The following is a 19,541-nucleotide window of genomic DNA, read 5'->3' on the forward strand; positions in this document are numbered from 1 at the left end:
CTCGAAGACCAGTTGCGATGTTTGTTTTTACCCATAGATGCAGCCCAGTGCCAATCTGGGTAAGCATGACGTACGGGTTAAGTGTTTTACTGACACCCTGACGTCACTTTTCCTGCGCCACAACTACCAGCTTCTGTGCGCCACTACAGCACAAGCCACTTGAGCCACAGGGCAACGATAAGGGAAACGTCGCGACATTCAGCCAAAACGAGCTAAAAGTTGGCGGTTCAAGCTGCACATCAAGAGCATGAATAAATAGGTATATAATTATATTGTATATTCTTCTGTGCTCCATGATCATAGAGTCGAACAGACAGGGAAAAAAGACAAGAATTAATGGCTTAATCTTCTGCTGTCACTTGCCCAGATATGATCTGTAAAACTCCCCCGCTGGCAATCTTCAGTGTAGTCGACAGGCCATGCCAGGGGGAGGAAAGAAAACACAGGACCTCAATCCTAAATGATATAAAGACTTAGGTAATATAGCCTAAGTCTAAGATAATTTTTGCCAAGTTTATTTTAGCACCCTACAGTAAGGTTTGCTATTTTCTTGCCCCCAAGGCATGCTCAGTGTCCACCCTAAACCTGCTGGGATGACTTCACGGGTAAGGCTCAAAAACAAGCACAATAACAGGCTTACTGACAAAAGAGCTTCAACATCGATTGTTAATCTAGTTGTAATATTCAGCTCAGTTGGGATTGACAAAACCACCGCATAAGACGGCGCAAACCCATATATATCAAGGCCAAAGTCACAAAACAGTAACGCAGTCAACAAAGCTTCCTCAGGGGGGCGGGCAAACACGACCGAGAGGGAATTTGAAACCGATTATAACAGTTTCAATAACTACATAGGTGATTTACAGAGTTTGTCTGTCGCAAAATGTTCTCCGGGTTCTGCCAGAAGTAGGACGTAATATGAGACTAGTTCTGTGCTACCCAACATGCGCTCCCTCCTCAACTCTCGATCCTCAACCTCAGTTGATACCTCAAAAGAGCTACAATCCAAAAGACCACCGGCGAAAATGTCAGTGATGAGAAAACTAATTGCCGCAAATTCATCAGTCAATGGGTCAACCGTTAGGGCAATTCCTTGCGACGAGACCTATCGACATTGCCAGAATCACCATAGTGGGAAGAGACAAGAGACATGCAATCGACTGTAGATATAAACTTTGCGACGAAAAACTAATGGTAGGTAATATAAAAAGTGTAGGGTAAAGCCAGCATTTCCCATACCACCGATAGTCAAGGGCGTTCTCGGTGTATCTCGTGGAGGTATGATTAGCTCCAGCATTTTTGACTCCAGATGAGGATATCACCGTCGCCCATTAGTGGACTACACACTTGGGTACAGTCTCCTTCATATAAAGCCTTGGAACTTTCATCACCAGTACCAGGTCCAGTCCCTGATTTGGATTAATGCGAAACCACCAAACGGTTGGCTACGATCAAGAGCACACTTATGCCCCTCGGCTTGGGACACTCGGCCAGCTTTGCGGTCGATCTCTTGAATCACGCATATCGGCAACCAGCAAGTCCTGCCAGTGTGACTACGGTTGCTCAGATCTGACGTAAACGCTATCGAGATGCCGGTATAGAACCAATGCTGTCTAAGCCCGCCATAATGCATGTTACCTTAGGATGTCGCTCCGCTCCCTTCCCCATTTCCAGAAGCAGATACTCGCCTGGGCAGTTACCAGCCCGCATGCTGTGCTATAGCCCAATCCTTCTGACCAGAGTAGACTGGTCGCTCTGCTGCGTGATGGGTAGTGTTTCGGTCCGTATCCCTAGGCCTTTGCATGTCCGCGAAGCTATCATCACATCGAGACGTCGATAGAGTAGGATATACGAGAGGCGAGAAGGAGAAGGGCTGTTGCACGTCCTTAAGAGTTGTGAGCTAGAAGTGTTATTTGCCGCTGAGACTTATGGCTGAGAGCTTGATCTAGCCGAGAGAGCCTAGCAAATCCCTAAGGGTAGTAAATCATACTTGATTATCACCAATCCGCCACAGAGTATCGCCCCTTTGAAAGGAAGTCTTTATAGGGCTGCTATCTTTCAACAAAGGAAGTGGGCATCTAGCCGGATCGGAGTTCAGATCGTCGGATTTCCCGAGATGGCGGATTGCAGACTAAGAACCGAAGAAGGCTATGAAGTTCGTCGCAATGTGGCCAAGGTACAAACTGTCGCTGTCTCCCAGGATCGAAGGTAAATTTGGTCGCTCGGTTGTGGTACGAAGATAATGGGTTCATCTACATCTTCGTTCTGGCGACACGAGTATTGACCGTGCTGTTCCTGGTGAGCCGTGATGAGAGAACTCAGGGTGAGCTCGTAATAGTTGGATGTGGGAAGCTGCTGAGCAAGTTCGATTGTGCTTTGCAGAAACGAGATAGTTGTCTTGGCCCAGACATGAGCGACCTCAACATCCACATAACACAATTGAAGCAAGCTCGGTTACTCAAACGCCAAAAGGCGTCTTAGCATGAAAGCTGGCATTGAGCATGTATTAATAGTGCATGTACCTTAATCTTCCGTTAGAGGTAAGAACCTGTATACCTGGCGAGTCGCTGTTGACATATTGTTTCTCACCGTAACATGGCGTTGTCGACAGCCCCGGACCTCACCACAAGCTGGCAATATTCTGGTTGTCCCAGAAGAGTATTTGTGGTCTTGTATTCATTCGTCGATGGCTCATCGCCTTGCCTCCCCTCACTGGCCAACCGCGAAGAGCTTCACGGAACAGACCGCGCCTCTGATCTTCGACTCCGGGCAATAGCTAGCTATGTCACAAGGATGATGCTTAGGGCACACAACTGAGCCATTTATCCTCATTATGGTCAAGAACAACACTGCAAGTCGCACGGTGCACTCCCCGAGACAGAAGCAAACAAGCAGACCTTCCATTGACACTATATACGACGACTCAAAGACGACAAAGGACATACAATCCAATGGCCCGCTCTGACAATTGCCCCTGATATTCAACTCAGCTCGGCCACAGATGACGGAGCGGCATCATGTGCATGCAGACCAACAAGGCATTCACATGACCCTCACGCTGGGAACTTGCGACAACACGGCAAGCGATCAACATTGCATCTCGAATTACGCTCCATTTTGAGTTCTATCATATTCATAAACAGGATGAGGAAGGATGCGAGCAGGATTTTGGGGTCCCAGTACCGAGGATCAGAAGGAGGTCGGTGCGGCGAGGAGATAACGGCGGCTCCATGTGATGGCGTACCAACGATTCAGCGGGACAGATACTGACCACAGGGACAAGACAGAGACACCGGAGAACATGGGCGTCAAGATTGGTCGAGGTATGTATCTTTGGCTCGCGGGTCGCTGAATGCCAGGCGCTCTTGAATCTGATGGGCGCGAAACTCCATCATCACCTCGACACGACACAAGTGTCACTTCGCAGGGCTCAACTGACTTTGATAACCCATATAGCTGACAAGATCCAACTCTCCACTGAGGTATCGATCAGGATAACAAGGTACAGAACACTATGCCCAGACCTTGCGGAGACCCGAATCGTGGAAATCCTGTCCCGCATCTGCGCCATAGACCACCAGGCGGCTGAAGGTGACGGCACTTACAACGACAGGAGAACATACTTTACCACAATAAATGAACAGGACAGTTCGTCTGCCCAGGCATCGACAGCAAAACACGATCATCCCGACTACCATGATGGAAGAAGTCATAGCTTATCAACGAGGTCACCGAAACAATATCTCGACCCGAAAGCAACATAATACATCTTCGATATTCCAGATCTTGGCTAAGCGCAAAGTAGTTAAAGCTATTTCGAGGATTTAAAGGGAGGTCACCAGATCGATAGCCACCTTCAAGCATATGAGAAGATATGACGAAGACCAGGACCACAAAGCCCTCAGCAATGACTTGGAGCAGTCCCTCGAACCAGCTTCCCAAGTCTTTCAACCATGGAACCGATCTCGTTGCATATGTCGGTGAACTACGATAGAGACTAAGTAGGAAGTCACAGTTCAAATAAACAATGTACAAGAACACATCAAAAACATCATAATAGCTTGGAATGTTCGGCATGGAACACTCCACTTATGCAGGCATTTGCATAGCGAAATGTGTCTGTTTTGTCATCAGCCTCTTGCATCGTTACATGCAAAAGACAAGGATTTGTTACAACTTCATGACAGCGCAGTGTCAGTAAAGGCTTATGGAACATGGCGTTGGCAGGGTCGCGTGTCAGGTTCCTCCTCTATGGTGATCCTACACGGTCTTCATGACTTTTGTCTCCTTGAGTTCAGCCTTTGGTTTGCTGATGTATGGGTTTCTTGGCCAACGCACAAAGCCTCAGAGTCACATCATGTCATATCCCCAGCCTTTCATCACCACAGGAATTACCAAACTCTCAGATATACCGTCATAATGGTACATATCCTCAAGGATCCAAACACATTCAGTTCTTCTATACCGGTGACAATATACAACATTTTGCAGACTCGTGGCATGCATCACGACACCAAACAAGAACGCGCCTCATTATCGAGCTTCGCCAGTTCAAATGCTCTTCCAATCTGACCCCGTCCTGGGCCGACTTTCTACAGACCACGCCCTGGCATCTTAGAGCAGGTAACATCTATCATCACCTCACATAAATAAACGCCCTCGAACTATACACCCATATCCATCATGTTCTAAGTTAGATCAATCCCATGCTCTCTTTTGGCTGGACTGTTACTCAGACATCCAGACAGAAGCTTTGCAGCCTGCCCTCGCCGATTCAGTCCTCAAGATGTGAAGACTCCAGTGCTTCCTCCTTTAAGTGCAGTATCGCCAGTTAGGCTTTCACCTCCAGATCCAGCCACCGCGAATCTCCTGGCTAATACTAAGTATCAAACACTCCAGGTTCTTCTTTGAGGAATCCGACTGCTGTATATAATCAGATGATGTCAATGGTGGCCAATTTCTAACTTGAACAGCGTGACGTCTCTTGCATATGAGCACAACATATCAACGATGGAACCTGTCACATCAGTCAATGGCCCACCACTTCAGTGAGCGGAATGACCCTGTCCCGTCAAACGCAGTGGTGAATAACAATTGACTTCTGCGAAGGGCGACTCGCTAAGGTATGCAGAAGCCCCCAACTACTGCCATTCCCACTATTCTTCGACATTCATGAGTTTCTCGAAGACGACTAGTCTTTGGAATAATTCGTTCCCAGTGGCTCTTATGGTTCTTCATCTTGCGCCATCAATCAGATTTATTTCTATAGTGAACAACGTTCTGATCATGCTCTTTTCTTGGGATTGACAGCCATATCTCACCTTCCGAACCTTTCATCTGATTGCTTCAATCCTTATAGGGCTCGATATGTACCTTCGTATTACTAACCTTAGAGTCTGACCAAAGCAGAGAGCCCCTGTTGACTACTAACAAGAGGTAAGAGGGCTCTTCCTTCATCGTCAAGCTCATCAAGACTGAAGTATGTCACGGAAAGGTTCCCTTGTAAATGGATGACTACTGCTACTCGTTCTCAAACATCTTCGAAGGGGTGAGGAATAGGTCCACAACACGGGATCCTATAATGCAACATTCAGCATAGGGAGAGAAGATCAAAGAATCTGATAGGAAGTGCGGGTTCAGGCGGAAGATAAGCATACGGGCCGCTGAATGTGGAAAACCTGGAAGGCATTGGCCAAAAGATGAAGTCGACGACATTAAGGAATAGGCTGAAGGCTCCAATTACTGCAAAAGAAGAAATAGATAATAAGGAGCAAGACAGCGTTGCAGAAGAACAAGCCAAAGGGACAAGAAGAATGAGGCGATCCTAGCTCCTGTTCCGAAGCATGCACCCTACTGCAGACTAGCTCGATGGAAGACAAAGTGTCTTGAAAGGAAAAAGTAGTCGATCTCTTGAACCCTAAGAACCAGTCTTCGGCTTCTCCGTTGATCAGTCCAAAATCATAGCGCTACTAACATTGAAGTTAAAGGATGTTGCTTTGCTGGACGTCGATGGGTTGCAAACGGCGGGCAAGACCCTGAGTCCTTACAATATCTACGAAAAGAAGAGGCCGAAGTCTTACATCAGCGAACAGCACTATGCTTTCACTAAAGTTGCTTCTAATTATAGCTGGTTATATGTTGATAGACAGCAAACATACACATGTTCAATCACCCCCAGCTAATGGTACTCAAGTCCAACTAGAGCACATTTCTAGGGATTTAGATGCTGCACGATTATCCTAGGTAATCGTTCGATTGGATTGCCTGATAGGCTGAAGTGAAGACGAGGTCGCGCTGATCCAGACTTTGCTGCCATCACGTTTGCCTGGAATGCATGACAGTCATCAGATCCAATATTCAAGGCCAAGGACATAATATCGCGAGATTGAGCAACACTAAAGAATAGCGCCAACCATTCTTATTGAATCCCAAAAGGATTAATGCTTAAAAGTTAATGGCCATTTAAACTACGGGGCATACATGGCAACCTCCAAATAAGCAAGCTTCTATTCTATGGTTTGCGATGAAAAGTGACTTCAGTGCCAGATGCTGCATCTACGCATCACTAAACGGCAGCATGATCTTTGATCGACATATAATTCTCCCTCCTTGTTATTGAGAACGTATTGATCTTGAATGTAAAAACAATGGGAATGAATAAGGGTTTGGCGAAGTCTTTTCATGGTACATTCGATGAGATAAATGCGAAGTGAGACGGAAAGGAAAAAGGGGTGTCTAAGTTGTGAACTAGAAGTGTTATTTGCAGCTGAGACTTGTGGTTGAGAGGTTATTCCGGCAGACAGAACTTAGAGGAAGAAGAGGAGGGTTATGCGACGTGGTAGAGGTCTTGAAACTCGGTTGATGGTGAGTGATGTAATCCGGTCTTTGTTCTTGGATAGGTAGAGGGTTCAGAATCTCACACTCGTAGGTGATGAAATTGTGAAGATCGATGTGAACAGTGGCTTTCCAATCATCTCGGTTACTATCGAAACATGACTAGATGCCTGTTGCTCAATGTTCTTGGTACACACAATGAGTTAAGTGTCTGTAGATGTGCAGAAGACTCCTAAGTGCACAGCTCTTGTTCTAGATACTCCGAACGTGAACTGGCGTGCTTCTCGAACTCACAGCCCCGGCCACTATCGTCACAGTATCCTTAGGGATCTATATCATTTGCGCTACAATGCCTTATCACATACTTCCTATCTTGGTCAGCTCTGTCTTACAGAACCGTCTTGTCGTGAGAAAGCTGATAAGTTATCGTGAGCGACTTCACTATACACAAGGAGTTACACTCAGGGCGAGAGAAACTGAGACAAACAATAATTTAGACTTGGAGGTTAGTGATGTAACTAAACGAGTTGATATACACTGAATGATAATTGCTAAAGTACCCTACAAATACATCTAAACTATTGTTGACCTTACGGCCTTTCTATCGTACACTGACCTTCATTTCACTTGTTTGAATGCCATCCAATCCCTAAGCCATCCAAAGAAGACAGTTGCAGTCGACCATTCAGTCCCCTGTTCTGCCCAATTTGCGATTGCCATCGCACGGTCGCAAACTGTTCCATCAGCAAAGACCGTATACATAGCAGCCACCAAGAAATAGAGTAGAGGCAACACGAACCAGCGCATCAGATAAGACACAAAGATCGTTCCCAGCCAATAAGAGCAGACTTCGCGGATTCCACCCAAAATACATTGAACAGAACCAGTTCCGCTCACAAGACAATAGGTATCATAGGTATCCTGGTACGGGCGGCCTAGTAAGTAGATGTCTTGAGGGAGGATTTCGGACACCATAGAGATACACTGGACAATAACTGCCATCCGGTAGTTGCACAGACGTTCAAGAACTTTGAACAGGGTGTAAGCAGGAGAGTTGTGGCTAGGAAGCATCTTGAGACGGTTACCTGCGGAATTCCCCAAGGGGATGTCAGTAGACATCTTGACGTTGCTGCAATCTTGGGAGTTATCTCCGTGCTCCTGGCGGTCTTGGCTATCCGATGACGGAGCAGCGGGATGTGCTGTTTGCGGCTCTGTTAGTTGCGGCTCTCGGTCTGGAAAACCGAGACAGAGTATAAGCGAAAAGGTAATGATCAGGATAGATGCAAGAGGAATAATAGGAGGTACAGGATGATTCGGAAGAAGATAAATAACATAGACCCTGAAAAAGTATCTGTGGAGTTGACGAAGAACGTGAGAAGATATGAAGGGAACAAGGAGAAGAGAAGGTTGACGAGGGACGCTGTCGATGAAATTTATCGCGATTAAGACGGTAGCGCAAACCCTGCAGAGGATGGCAACTGCTGAGAGAAACTGAGACATGATGCTCGTAGTTATTCCGATGTAGGTGAGTGAGTTGTTGATGGTGCGTTGTGATGGTTGTCTGAGTTAGTAAGTACCAAGTAGTATCCTTTGCAGAATGCTGTTGATGAATGTAGGATAAAAAGAGGGGAGCTGAGCAAGGTATTTATACTAAATGGCGTCTGGTTTGCGATTTTAAGAAATAGAGTGACTGTTCGGGCTCACTCAGAACAGACAAGTAGCTGTTCAAGCACAGAAGCAAGTGAATGTAGATTCAATTTTATGATAGCAAAAGAACTAAGAAGCGTTAGTGTGTACAATTGCACAGAGAATGCCACTGAACAACTGATTGGGGAGAAAGGCTTGCTCACGCAACCCGTCTCAAGCATGACAATCCTATGGTTGCAATAAGAGCTCTATCTTGTCCTTGAGACATCTTTGAACATGACAACATTACCGACAATTCACTTATTGTCTATAACGCAGTTATTGTTCAGCTTTTGGAGCCACGGAAAGGGGAGATTGAGAGGCTCGGGGCAATACATTGTTCCTCACAGTGATGGCAATGACTCTATCACCCATATGTGTTCCTCGGTGTTCTCTACCTTTATGTCTTGGGGTCAGAGCCTCGTTTGATCTCTCAGCCTTATCGCAGTGTTGTTCCTCTCGAGGTAGATGGACCCCACTATCCAATCTCTTGACCTGTAGGTGATCAGTCCAGACTGGCGCAGAACCTTCCCGGTGGCTTCGCTGCGCCGAGTCTTTAATGTAGTGGAGATCAGAGACGGCAAGTCGAGGCCTTCCATGCAAGTAGGCGATGCATCCGGAAACAAACGTGCAACACGTGTTGGCGGCCTATCCTCCGTATCACGTCCATGTAACTTGTTGAAGCTTCAACTGGAAAAATCGAATCTCTTCAGCACGAGGCATCCCTGTAGGTACTCCAAAGACCTCCTGGTGTTATGCAACTCTTAAGTAATAATGAGGTGCTGCAAATAAAAGTCTTTGCTAATGCCAATCAGTTCCGTTCCCATGTTAAGAACATAGGCCAATTTGCAAGCCTCGTCGAGCATGTACAACGCACTGTTCAGAGAAAGCTCACAACCTGGAAGCGCCTGGATTACCTATCTCAGTACAACCCCAGCCAGGGAATACCTCTACCACGGTTATCATGGTCATGTTTCCTGTAGGACCACAAGCAGCTGCCAAGCGACTGCATTTACGCACATAGTGCACCGCAGGGCCAGCGTACCCCTTCAATGGCGAGGGCTCGGATGCACTCCACTTGCTCATGAAGTGACTCTCTGACATCTCTTTGTTTGTCTCCAAGCCGACGAGATGCATCACGGAGCACAGTATTGATACGTGATAATGCAGAGCGGAAGCCTTCAAACTCCTGAATAACACCCTTCTTTGACAGTTTGAATTCCCTGGATCTGGCATTACATATGGCTTTGTTCAATCTAGTGACTAACAAGAACCTGAATTTTGTCCCTCTTTCACTCTCTGACAGGCAGTTGACCCTCTGGCAGGAGGTTACCCGTTGCGGAGGCAAAGATTTGTTTGATCACAAACTTTCTGAGGAGGCATCGAGGCTTCTTGAAACCCTCGCCGCCATACCAAGCACCAAATCGACGGTATTTGCGAGCTCAAGTATTGGCTGATGGATAGAAAATGAGCGATTTAGTAGGACATACATTGTATAAGTAAGGGCAACGCCTCAACCAGCGTAGGTAAAGATGCCCTGGGTAGAGAGTAGAGCCCTGATGATGGTGTCTTTGTATCGACTATGGATTGGAGTTGAGGATGAATGGCTGAAGTCGCCAGATACTTTCTCGTGCTGAATTATTGAGTATGGTGATTGAGATATCAAGGTTGGTACTGAATGCGAAAATATAAAGTGAAGGAACCCCGTCATTTAAACTCCAGCTGGGTAGATGTGCCCCCGGAGCGGTGTATGCCTAGAGAATGCCAACAAATCAAGAAACCAGCAGTATCTGCCGTGAGTACTCGATCCCCGGGTTGATGCAGCACTTTGTTTGTTGGAAGAGACCACCATGGTGAGGACTTTATCGACAATGGCGTTGACAATCAGAACATCACGGTGGCCAATAGAGTCGCGGTGTGAAAGGGGTAAGAAACTGTTCGCTCTATTGATCGGCAAGCCATAAAGTCAGCAACTGGGTTGATTGGCGCCGGAGCGTTTCTGAGCAGGCAATTGTGTTAAACAGCTAAGATACTCTTCTATTGTCATCATAGGCACGGACATTGATCCAGCGGGCCAACAAACAATTAGGCACACGTCATCCTCGAATGGCGCCAGCTGGCTCAGGGCCGATGAAGACCATATATTCCTGTTCTCAGCCTGTCGAACAGACACGTCGTTAAGTGGTAGCTCTTCAAATTCGAGACGGAGAAGCAGCCTGCTATAAGAAGTGCCTGTATTGGACACCGAACATGCAATCTCAAAGGGAGATTGAGAGGCCTAAAGCCTGGGTGTCACGCTTCTGCGCCAGAGGAGACTGATGTCTGCTCGCGAAATGTACTGTTTTTTGGATGATTTCCCCAGGCATGAGGAGCGCACGCTTTACCGGCACCATCAAAATACCAATAATACAAGCTGCTAACCCTCTTTAAAGGAACTTAATATAATTTTAATTATATTTATTTATACTATATATAACTTTATTAATAGCTATATCTAGAAGATTAAGCTTTTATATTAAAGTCTTTTTACTGATTTTAAAAGCTAAATATATAATAAAGTAAATAATCTATTTTTTTTACTTATTTTTTTATATTATTATATATTTACTAAATAAGCTTTAAAGCTAATATTTACTGCTTTTTAAGTTTATTAAAAAAAGTCTTATTAAAAAGACTTTTTTTTAATTTTTTAACTTTTTAAGTTAACTTTTTTAATTATATTTTTTAATTTATAAAAAATATCTATTTTAAAAAGCCTCTTTTAAATTTAAAAGTAAAATAATAATAACTAAAAATTATTAATTTAATTTTTATAATATTACAATTTTTATTATTTATTAATTAAAAAGAAATAAAATATTTATTAAATATCTTAAAAAAGTCTTTAATAAGTCTTTAAAGAGACTTATAGTTTTTAATTAATAAATTCAAAAAATATTAATTATTTTTATATTTATATTATAATTATAAACTATTAATTAATAATTAAAAAGTAATTTTGTTACTTAAAATAAAAGATATTTTTATAGTTTATAATTTATATTTTTTTATTTAAAAATTTCTTTTACTTTTAATAATAAAAATTTAAACTAGCTTTTTATAATTTAATAGCTATTAATAAAGTTATTAATTAAATTATTATAAAAGTATATTATTTTAATTTTAATTAAAAGATTTATCTTTATAAAGGCTATATATATATTACCTTTAAAAGCCTAAAGTTAATTAATATTTTTTAATTTATTAGCTTAATATATCTTATTAAGATATTATAAGCTTTAATTATTAATTAATGCAAGCTACTAAAGACCAAGCATATCACCTCTATAAAGCCTCCATAGGACCTCTTAATCCTCTTTTATATAACTGGCAGTCGTTACATCAAGGCACGAAACAGAGTTATGGCACAAGACTTCTGATCTTATGTCAAAAAGATCAAGGTCGTAGTTTACCTGTAGTCCATGCTGCATCGATATCCTCTTGTAAGGTAAGTGCTTGTTCGAGCGCCCACTTTGGACGTGGAGGTTGGCACTGTGAAGCCAACCTGAACTGAAGTTACTGGCCGCTAAAGCCCCAAGCCACAGGACGTTGAGCTCTAGCAACTGGAGCACCCAATGAGGCCAGATACGATACAAAAAGCTGTGTATTCGGCAAAAGATCCTTCGTCACAAGAGACTTATCGGTCTTTACCATGGGGGATAAGCGAGTGTGTTTGTCGCTCTTCATGCATCAAAACATGACGCGCTGTAGCTTCGTTACACAGCGTCAGTCGCGACGAGCAACCATTTTTGTTTGCGTGCAAAGAAAATCTCTGCCTTCTAACCTATGCAAGATCTGTCATTTCCATCAATCTCCGCTTTCTGTGCTGGGTTGAGAAGCCGTATAGATATCGCAAGCTCCGAAGCATCTCTCAGTTGTCTGCGTTGATCTCGCCCTGATCAAAGTCCCCCAATATGTCAGGGGATGCTGCCCTGGACGTGACTGACGTCAAGGCCGAAGACGAAAATGACACCAACCCTACCATCATTCCCCGAGATGCCGATGAAGACATCAACAAAGAAATGCTCTCTAGACCACTGGAGCCGGGAACCAAGGCTGCTCGATACACCGGCCCGCCCCGATGTGGTAAGATGCTATCATTCCATCCCGGTGTATTCCGTCAAAGCTACCGAACTTTTGTGAAAGGCACCAGCAGGGAACTTAAGAAGCAAGAGGAGGCTGAGCAGGGACGTTTCACCAGGTGGCGCACCAACCCCGATGAGATCGATTCCTCGAGCATTCCCATCATCCAACTGACCGAAGCGTCGGACTCTGCGCAATCATTCGAAGCCTTCCACGCAACTGTCATCGAACCAAACAAGGAGGCCATCGATCGTATACTTGTGGAGTATAACAAGAGCATTCACATTCTCGACCAACGCAATGATGTTCAGTTCTTTGAGAAGTACCGTAAACAGTACACCAGCGGATATCTTGACGATTTTGGACGACCTCGCACCAAATTCAGCCTTCGACCTGATAAAGCGTTAGACATACATATTGGCTTCCTCTGCAGTAAGTTGATACTCACGCCAATAGTCTCATCAACACTGACAGATCCCTAGCTTCAAAGGAAGCGAACCACGACTGCGAAGTGCAGAATTGCCTGCGCCTCTACGCCGCTTGCTTCATCGCGTAGCACGGCCCATCCTTCCGATACTTCTTCTCCAAAGCCGCCGAAGCAGATGAGACCCCCGGCGAAGTCTTCTTCTCGATGCCTCGCAACGCTCGCATCACCGTCAAGTTTTGGGAGGACCGGGTTCGAGATGTAGCGAGAGACACGATGCGCGAGACGGTACGAGATAATAACTGGAACTGGGCGGCGGTGCTGGCTTCGGCTGTTCTGAAGAGAGGATTCGCACCTTCGGAATATGACTTGGGAGGTTTTGTGAACTGGAAGGGGTTTGAAGAGAAGAATGGTCTTGGCAGTCTCTTCTATGGAGTTGTATCGTCGGATGAGTCTGAGTCTTCTGCTGAAGAGTCGTCCTCTGCCGGGGATGAATGACGGGGGGCAGATCCAGGCCTGGATTATGTTATCTACACTCTTGGTCCTTAAAAATATGAACTGAATTTATTGTGGTACTGAATATTGATAACTGCGAGATCCATCCACTGGCCATTTCAGTTGACAAAACCACTTTCCAAACCCAGGATCCCTTCTCAGATGAATCAAAGAGGTGGAGAGGCGCGTGTCCTGCTCAAAATCGTCCGAAACCTACACCTAGCAACAGTTCACATCCATGCTGGCCATAAAATGATGTGTTTTGTGATTATTGTATTTCCCCAATCAAGCAATCACAGTTATCCGCTACCAGGCATAAGAGTCTCTGTCAGACTATATTCGCCTGGGAAAAGGGATAGCGTTCTTGAAGGAAGAAACAATGTGAATAACCAATGCACTCGTTGCTGTCAGTCGTTGCAAGGCAGTTAGGGTCTGACTCAGAGTCTGGTATGAGCCCCACACAAACTGACTCGTACGCTGGCACTGATCTCATCCTCATGCAGTGGCGCGCTGCCTTATCATCCCGCTGCCAAAAAGTAATTGGATACCGGCCGCGTCTGATCTCAGGCGGCTTCGTCTTAACGGGATCAGCAGTCTTTATACTCCGTAGCATCTGGAAATATATGCCAAGGCTTTACGCCAAATGCTCTCCCCAGCTAAGATTGGTAATTGGCGTTAGCTTGAGTACTCCCTGCTAAACTCAACGCCAACGCCGCCCGCTGATGACCATGACTGCCCATTCCTCGAAAACGAAATTGACCGGAATTGGGTGCATGCGATCCAAAGCCCAAAATGCACCGCTCAAGGGACGGACTGGACAGAATGTGATCTACCTGCATCACGATCGCTTCACCACGACAGACAAGATAAGATCCCCCACATTCGATCATGGAACAATTTCTCCAAACGAAGCGTCCTAACAAAAATCTTGGCTCGAAGAATACATGCCATGGACTGACAGACTCCCAAAAGATCTTGCAATCTCTTTTTGGATCTTGTGGGAAGGTTATTGGCGCTTGTACGGTCTCCAAATGGGATTTAGCCAGGCCGACATTCTATATGCAACTTAACACTGGATCTTGAGCTGCTTGCGACGAATATTGTTCATCTCAGAGCCCTGTCAATCAATGCCTGGCAGAACATGTTCAAGTCCAAAACTAAATCAATCTCACAAGCTGGCAAGTGTTAGTCTTCTGTGCCATTTTTTGATGAAATTAGTGCCAGGCGAGAGGGGCTGTCGCTGCTCATAAAGAAAGAATCTGTCGTTGTCTTTACACAGGAAGCGTCGAGTATCGGGATTTTTTCGCGTTAGTTGACTACCCACTGACATAACACAGGTTATGACATCGAGGATCCTAGATGCAACACTTACGAAGAATTTCATTACGGGTATTCTAGAGGAAATAGATCAGTAAAGCCCTTATATTTATCGCGTTATCACTTTCACGTATGTTTGCACAAAGTCTGGAAGTGCCTATTGATACTAAATTCAAGCTAATGTTAGGGAAGTTGGCCAATCAGGCTGATAACTGAGAGTGTTCGCCGTGGTATTTCCAAGCAGATCAATCACAAGTCAGACTTTGGTGGCTTGGCGCACAGGCCGCTCTCAGGTATGAAAACGCGGCCAGATTTTTCCAGAGCATTGTGCAGGTTTAGGGTAGCTCTCGAGATGTAGGTAGAGAAAGCTGACAATTGACTTCCACAGAAGCTTGATTGGAAGTCTCGATGCATAGGAAATTATTGCACCTCCTCTATCACTCACAGAAGATAACAGCAGGCGTTCTGCACTTAGCAGCATTTTGTTTACAAAGACACCACTAGGTTTGCTGCAACCAAGAGGTTGCTAGTCCAGAATTCATGTTTTCTACCGCCAACATCAACAATTTTAACGATATAATAGCTGCAGTTTCTAGCTCATAATATGTCTACTACCTTTCCGGTAAATTTATCCCATATTTACTAAATGCTGTAATATTAATAAGGCAGGCGTCTAACATTAAAGATAAGTGTAGCGCGAAACAGTATCCTCTGAACTCGTATCAGATCGACCATCATCTGCTAATTTTATCCCTTCCTCCAATTCTCCATCCCTGTCTGGTTCACTTTCGTCTGCTTGCAATTTAAGGTCGAAACGAAGCTCCTCATCTGCAGTGTAACAGTGGTAGCAGTTATCCTCTGGCATGTGGATCTCGTCACAACAATATCGCCCTTGCGTATACTTGTTGTCACAAGCACGACACCTTTGACCACGCGGCCTCGGCTCGGAAAAGTAATATCTGCACCCCAGACACATTGAATCATATGTGTGTGTGTCCTCATCCGTCCACTCCCTCGATTGCCGTAACAATAATGCTGTAGCATGATGTCCTTCTTGCTCTGCCAAATGAATAGCTCGAAGGAACTGAAATCTCCCTAACCCCGTGGTAATTGCACCGTGGTAGAGTAAGAGTTCAACCATGTCAAGTCGCCCGCGCTCAGCAGCCCCTTCCAAGGCCGTTCGGCCATTCATTCGGCTGCCCCTGGCGTTGACTCGTGCACCGGCATCTAGCAACTGCTTTGCCAATCCAATATGTCCCCCAATAGCGGCACATTGTAAAGCTGTTACACCATCAAAAACAGATGGTGCTGCATTGACTTCTGCTCCAGACCGCAGGAGGCTCTCAGCGATTGTCAGGTGGCCCAGTTCAATAGTAAGTTGGACAGGAGAGCGGCCCATGCGTCCAAACACATCGTTCTCGTTAATATCCGCTCCTGAATTAATAAGCCAGACGACAGCTTTCTCCATTCCACGATGTATTGCATATTCCAGGAAGCGCGAAAGTGTCAATAGCGGTAGTTGAAGACTCCCTGCCCCCAGGTGGTGATCCATGAGCGCCTTCAAACAATCATGAGTATCCAAACTAAAAGCCCTAGCCCATGTGATATCGTCAGGCTGATAACCGTGACTTAATAGCTCCAAAAACCCAGCTGTTCTTCGGTAGAATGCGGCTAAAGCCAGCGGACTGCCCGTAGAAAGACCATCAAGGCCATCAAATTTATCATAGTCGCTCGGGCGTTGATGCCAGAAAATGCGTGATGAAGTCATGAGAAGACCTGTAGAGGAAGAGAAAGAGAAGGGAGAATCCCAGGCAGAAAACGGAAGCAGCGCGGTCTCTGGTTTATGAAGCTGCGCTATAAGCCTTCGTACCAAATGAAGATTACCTAACATCGCGGCCAAACCAACTGCGGTTCCTTCTAAAATATCCTGAGGTGCTTGAAGAGGTTTATTTTTGAGAAGAAAGTCAATGACCCAGTGGTTCTCAACTAGCACAGCACAGCATAAGCTTGATGGGCTGTAGTATGTTGGCAATTCTGAAAATGTACTTTGAAGCTGGGAATTATGCTGTGCGATAATCGCAGCGTCGATTTCAAGCACGCTGTCGTTTCCGGTGTTGAAAATGCTCGCCCAGTGTTCCAAAAGGAGAGCTCTGAGATGCGGGTCATAATGTCTGTACTGTCCTCGAATGTTGCATATATGATCAGGCACGAGGGCCTCAAACACTTCTGGTGTAAATGTTTGCAATTCAGCGCCTCTTTCTAGAAGTATCTGGACACATTTCGTGTTTTTGCTCCGCAGAGCCAACGCGAGCACGCTGTCTCCGCTCGGATCTTTTATGTTCGGGTTGCCTCCCGCGTCGAGAGCAGAAGAAAGTATGTCGTCGTGTCCTCCACTTGACAATTGAAGAATTGCTTCTGCAGGCAAAAAGGCTCCCGATCTTACAAGGACTTTGATCCCATCATTCCAGCGATGGCTGAACGAAACAACACGGAGAAGTAATTCTAAAACAGTGGGGGATTTGTCTTGATCGCATACTAGAAAATTGTAACCCAGAAGTCGACTATCCACCAAGAACTCGCATGCATCTATATCATCCCATTTCGTCGTAAGATTGACGTCAAGCCCGTTCGACAGAAGGTATTGTAATATGTCGAGTTGGTCTGTCAATATCGGAATAAGGAGAAGAGTGGCGTTGGATTGGCGATAGAGCTTGAACAGTAACTGGTAAGCCTCCTGATGACCTTGCTTGATAGCAACTTCCAAAGGTGTTATGCCACGCGCATTGCGCATGAAACCGATAGGGTTGATTTCATGGAGAAACGATATAACATCAGCGTCCCCGGCATATGCTGCTGAAATGAAGACATCAGCCGTGATAAATGACGCCGCCTTGACGGCCCCATCTTGGTGGTGGAGAAGGTGAAATATGTTCCTTGTTGCTTGAATGCCGACTGTAGCAGCCGTGCTTAAAGCCGTCTCCTCCTTGACGATGTCCAACATCGTAGGTATTGGGTCGTCGTCTTTCCGCGTTTCGATAGGAAGCGAGATATCGGCGCCAATGCCTAAAGCCTGATCGAAAAGGCGTTCATCCTGTAGTAGAATGGCCGCTTGAAGAACTTCCTTTGCAGTTAAAAACTTGTAGTGGCCCGACAGGAGCCTGATGATGTGTGCTCCTTCGTGATCATAAATTCGATCACGCAGTACAAGGCTTATAACCGACCGAGGACTGGAACTCCCCCAATTCCTACTAACAACGGCACCGGCCTTCAGAAGCGGTTCAATTATGTCTACCTGTCTAGAAACGATCGCTCGCTCCAGTGCTGTCTTTACATAGGGGCGCGCAAAAAAGTTGATGTTAGGGTCTTGGCCCAAAGAAAGAAGCCATTTGACGAGAGTCTTAGGATTCTCCATATTCACCATGCTCTTTGTAGAGCAGATGAACTTGATGAGGCACCTGAAAAGATTATCCATAAATGCTCTGATCGTCAGATCCTGTTGTCGGGCTCTCCTTAGACTGTCTATGGCACTCAAGAGCCCAGTCCTGGAGATGAGAGTGTAGAGATTCTCAAAGTCATCTGCCCCCCATTCTGAGACCATGTTGTTGGAGACTTTATAGAAAATGAGTTTCAGGCACTCAGGCATCATGACCTGTGGGGTGCCGGTCGCGATAATTTGAGCGGTCTGCAGGTGTTCGCCAGGGAGGTATTCCGGCATTCCCAGAACAAGGGTCATAGCCAACTTGGGGACGAGGTGGCTTAGCTGACTTTGGTCGAATTTGTAGCCAACCAGCAATATCCTCGATGTAAGAAGAAGATTCATTACTAGCCCTCCTGGCTCGCTCGTCGTTCTGTGTAACTGAATATAGCTCAACCCTAGTCGAAATAAAGTCAGCAGAAGGCCTTCATACTTTAAGTAGCTACACTTACATTCTTGCAACTTGGATCGGAACTTGAACCATGGCAGCGTCGTTGGCCACTCAATCTCGTTAAGGTATGGTTGGGGCGTACAAATAATTATCTGATCCGATAATGTAGTGGACTGAACACAGCTTCCTAGGAAATGTCATTTTCGGGATTTTAACTTGGTGACTAAAATCGTTATGTACTTACCAGAGAGGTTTTGCGCCGGCATACTTATGTCGCGGTGGCGATTTGTTTCTTTTTCGATGGTGGATTGCTTTACTCGCTTACCGCATAAAATAACGTCGCTCTCGTTGCCTTCCCTCTTCCTTTTATTGATCGTTTGGTCAATATACCTCCATGTGTCACGGTCGATGTTTTTCGAAATATTCCACTTTTTCAATCGGTACTCAAGTTGGGATTTCCTAACAGCCAGTTAGCACAAGTAATACAGGAGGGCATTGAAATACAACGTGACAGTGAAATTTTCAAAGATACCCAACCAGTAGACGAGATCATTGAGAGACATATCTGAGAGGTATAAGTTCCGAATCAATTGGTAGTTCCGCAGCCATTCTGCCTCTATGGCATCCTTTTTCCGAGCTCGGTCCATGGTAAACTATCAAGTCAGAGGACAGAAGCTAGGGTTGTGATGGATGGTAGTAATCATTGAAGAGTAGGCGAGAATGCTGAGCTGAGATGGGGGAAATACTGAGGGGCGATGGCAGATCTAAATATTCAGGTTCAAGAGCCTCGTACGTCT

The 19,541-nt window shown here is 45.3% G+C and overlaps 2 protein-coding genes across 2 annotated transcripts; one reads left to right on the top strand and one right to left on the bottom strand.

Moving 5' to 3' along the window:
- Nucleotides 1-12,473: 12,473 nt before the first annotated feature.
- FPRO_15872 (uncharacterized protein) lies at nt 12,474-13,564 on the top strand (the record flags this gene model as incomplete). Its single annotated transcript, XM_031224788.1, has 3 exons — nt 12,474-13,074; nt 13,125-13,153; nt 13,199-13,564. The coding sequence occupies 3 exons, from the start codon at nt 12,474-12,476 to the stop codon at nt 13,562-13,564; spliced, it is 996 nt and encodes a 331-aa protein (XP_031090013.1).
- Nucleotides 13,565-15,557: 1,993 nt separating this feature from the next.
- FPRO_15873 (uncharacterized protein) lies at nt 15,558-19,391 on the bottom strand (the record flags this gene model as incomplete). The annotated part of the gene is made up of 4 exons (XM_031224789.1): nt 15,558-18,751; nt 18,806-18,931; nt 18,989-19,203; nt 19,252-19,391. 4 exons carry the CDS (start codon nt 19,389-19,391, stop codon nt 15,558-15,560), a joined length of 3,675 nt encoding a protein of 1,224 aa, XP_031090014.1.
- Nucleotides 19,392-19,541: the final 150 nt, after the last annotated feature.

This window comes from Fusarium proliferatum, assembly GCF_900067095.1.
Source record: "Fusarium proliferatum ET1 genome assembly, contig: FPRO_scaffold017, whole genome shotgun sequence".
NCBI classification, from domain to species: Eukaryota; Fungi; Ascomycota; class Sordariomycetes; order Hypocreales; family Nectriaceae; genus Fusarium; species Fusarium proliferatum.